Source organism: Saprolegnia parasitica (assembly GCF_000151545.1).
Source record: "Saprolegnia parasitica CBS 223.65 unplaced genomic scaffold supercont2.931, whole genome shotgun sequence".
NCBI classification, from domain to species: domain Eukaryota; phylum Oomycota; class Saprolegniomycetes; order Saprolegniales; family Saprolegniaceae; genus Saprolegnia; species Saprolegnia parasitica.
In genome coordinates this window covers 1-2,848 of record NW_012157325.1, presented here as the reverse complement: position 1 = coordinate 2,848, position 2,848 = coordinate 1, and the positions used below count along the sequence as shown (strand labels likewise).

The window sequence follows — 2,848 nt, the reverse complement described above, 5'->3', positions numbered from 1 at the left end:
GACAAGATGCATGTTGCCTCATCCAACTAGCTGCACGATGACCCGTCGCTCGTCTACGACCTCTTTAGCTTTGATTCGGAAGAGCTCGAGTCGCTCCTGGAAGTCTACTTGGAGGTTTATCTAGTTTTTCACATGGCGAAATCTGGACGATGCATTGAAATAGGATATCTACGACACGCAAACGCGCGTGGCTCTCATGCTGGAAAACATGCTCAACACGAAAAACATCGCGATGCTCAAGCTCGACGCCAAGCGCAACTACCTCATGACACTCAACCTGACGCTGACGCTCTGGACGACGCTCATCACCGTGCCGACGTTTGTTGTTGGCGCGTTTGGCATGAACCTCAACTCGTATCTCCAAGAGGTCGACTACCTCTTCTACATTGTGTCGGGCCTCGCGATCGGCTTTCCGATTGGCGCCTACCGCTACATTTTGCGCTACTTTCGCCAGCGCGGTATTTCGCTCACGTGGAAAAATTAACACAATATCATGCGCTATCAAGCGTTGTCTTGTTTTCCTTGGTTCAAGATGATTGGACGACGGGTCGCGTCGGCACTGAGATATTCGCTTGAACCGTCGCCTGGTGCGGCGTTGAGACATTTGTTGACTTTTACGTCTGACCTACCCCTAGGACGATCTTGCGTGTTTGCCCAGTCTATGGTCAGGGAATGAAGGACCTGCGATATACGCTTGTAGAGTACTGAAATGTGTTGTGCAGAGCACGGGAGCCAAGGAGACTGCCGAAAATGTTATCTGGCTATTCAAACGGGCTCATTTCTCCCAAAATGCCATCGCAGGTGGACGTCGCTAGCGGCATCAACCTTGCTGAGTGCTGGGAGATCCGCCAAATCACCCAAGTCTTCGCGATCACATGTCGTTAGAGTTAAGTCGTTGCGATATTGATTGCAGCACAGTGCCTTACGATCACATGCGCCACCGCCAACAACGAAGGGCGCCTCGACAGACTCTGCCGAGACGGCGCCCCGGATCTCGAGGGCTCCGTCGTTGTCGGAGTAGTGAGCTTCGTGGGCTTGATCCCATGCCAAGAGAGGCAGCGGTGACTCGGATGCGAGAGACGACTCGGTTCTCGTAGCACGGTGCAAGCTATGCGCGTACAAGGCGTGGTCGCACTCAAACCATTCGAGATCAATTACAAAGCACTCTCCATTATTATGCTACATGTGCAAAAACAAAAAGCTTAAAGCTTAAGCCGAGAGAGCGTCGAGGCGCGCGTCGGCGCGGGTGCGCTTGTGCTTGCGGTGGAGACGGTAGTACGTCCAGTCGCGGCAGAACGTACACATGTACGTGCCCGCCAAGAGCACCGTGTTGGTGGCCGACGTGAGCGCATTCGGCTGGAAGAGCGCACACTCGTCGCAACACGGCTCAGGCCCACGCTTGCGCAAGTTGAACGGATTCTCGTCCGTGAAGCTGACCATGACAACCTTCTTGGTGGTGGCAGCCAAGGGGTGAGGGACGTGGTCGTCTTCATCGGAGAGGTCGGATTCGCGCGCGGCCGCACCCGTCGACGGCTTGGTGCCAACGCTGCCAGAGGCCCGCGTTCGAAAGTCGACGAGCTTGGGCATTGGCGGTGGGGTTTCCCCGGCCGCAAGCGCCTTCTTCCGCGCCCGACTAGGAGAAAGCAGTATGTAAATCCAATCGGTTCCAACGCAGGACAGTGTGTACCGAGCTCGGTCACGCGCGATTTTGTATGCCCGATTCGCCGCGTGCCACGACTTGGCGTTGGCCTGGCGGATTTTCTTGTGTCCTTGGTAGTATTCCTTCGACCGCTCTCGCTCTCGCTCACGGTTCTTCTCGTATAGAACCTTCTTCTTGGCCGCAATCTTCTCCTTGTTGGCAGCCTTGTACGCCTTCTTCTTGGCCGCAATCTTCTCCTTGTTCGCAGCCTTGTACGCCTTGTCCTTGGCCGCAATCTTCTCCTTGTTCGCAGCCTTGTACGCCTTCTTCTTGGCCGCAATCGCCTCCGTGTTCGCAGCCTTGTACGCCTTGTTCCACATCCGCGCCTTCTCCGCGTCGACCTTTTTGCGGGGACGTTGCGCCTGCGCCTCGAGGTCCGTCGTCGTCATGGTGTGTTTGAGACTGACGGCAACGAGCGACACGACAAAGGTAAACGCCCGTTGGCGTCGATAGTTTATCCGGACGAGCATGAGCTGGCAGCCTGTGCTCGGCGTATTATCCGGATGCCACGACCCAACCCTGACGATCTTGGCAACGGGCGATTCCGTAGCTTGGTCCGCAGCACCAACTGGGTCATCCAAAAAAACGCAACACGGGCATAAATAGTATGGCATCGCAGTTCGAGTCGTCGGCTGTGCTTAGACCAAATGTGCTACAACCGCATGATGCCGTCGCTCTTGGCCGGCTGCAACGTCGACTTGGTGTCCATCGACGGACGGCGGAGGACGGCGAGCGTCTCGAGGCTATCGAGTGGCTTGAGCGCCGACTCCATCGCGGCCTGCTGCTCGTCGTGCATCTTCTCGGCGCGCCAGCGCTGGTAGAGGAGTACGACTTGGCGCACCATGAGCGCGGCAAGCACGAGGAGCTGGAGCGCGACGATGATGTTGCTCACGACGTCGTGGAAGCCCTGCGGCAGCCCTTCGATCGACGAGATCAAAAACATCGAGAGGATCAGCGTCACAATCTTGACGAGCGTGATGAGCGCCATCGAGTGCTGCAAGAAGCGCGTCTGGAACGGCTGGCACTGCTCGAGGTGCACGAGAAAGCAAATGTGGAAGACGAGGATGAGCACGATCTGGAGCGTCGCGTTCATAAAGGCCGCGCCGGTCGTCATGCCGCAGAGCAGCGCCAAGAGCATCTTGGGCGCAA

At 56.7% G+C, this 2,848-nt stretch overlaps 2 protein-coding genes across 2 annotated transcripts; one reads left to right on the top strand and one right to left on the bottom strand.

The window, feature by feature from the left end:
- Nucleotides 1-30: 30 nt before the first annotated feature.
- SPRG_18033 (hypothetical protein) lies at nt 31-484 on the top strand (the record flags this gene model as incomplete). Its single annotated transcript, XM_012357461.1, has 2 exons — nt 31-114; nt 164-484. 2 exons carry the CDS (start codon nt 31-33, stop codon nt 482-484), a joined length of 405 nt encoding a protein of 134 aa, XP_012212851.1.
- A 1,824-nt stretch (nt 485-2,308) lies between these two features.
- Nucleotides 2,309-2,848, bottom strand: SPRG_18029 (hypothetical protein). Its single transcript, XM_012357460.1, has one exon. It carries the CDS (start codon nt 2,835-2,837, stop codon nt 2,352-2,354), a length of 486 nt encoding a protein of 161 aa, XP_012212850.1. The 5' UTR covers nt 2,838-2,848; the 3' UTR covers nt 2,309-2,351.

Excerpts from the sequence above, each read along its gene's own strand:
- SPRG_18029 (XM_012357460.1), bottom strand. The coding sequence starts at position 2,837 with ATGCTCTTGGCGCTGCTCTGCGGCATGACGACCGGCGCGGCCTTTATG.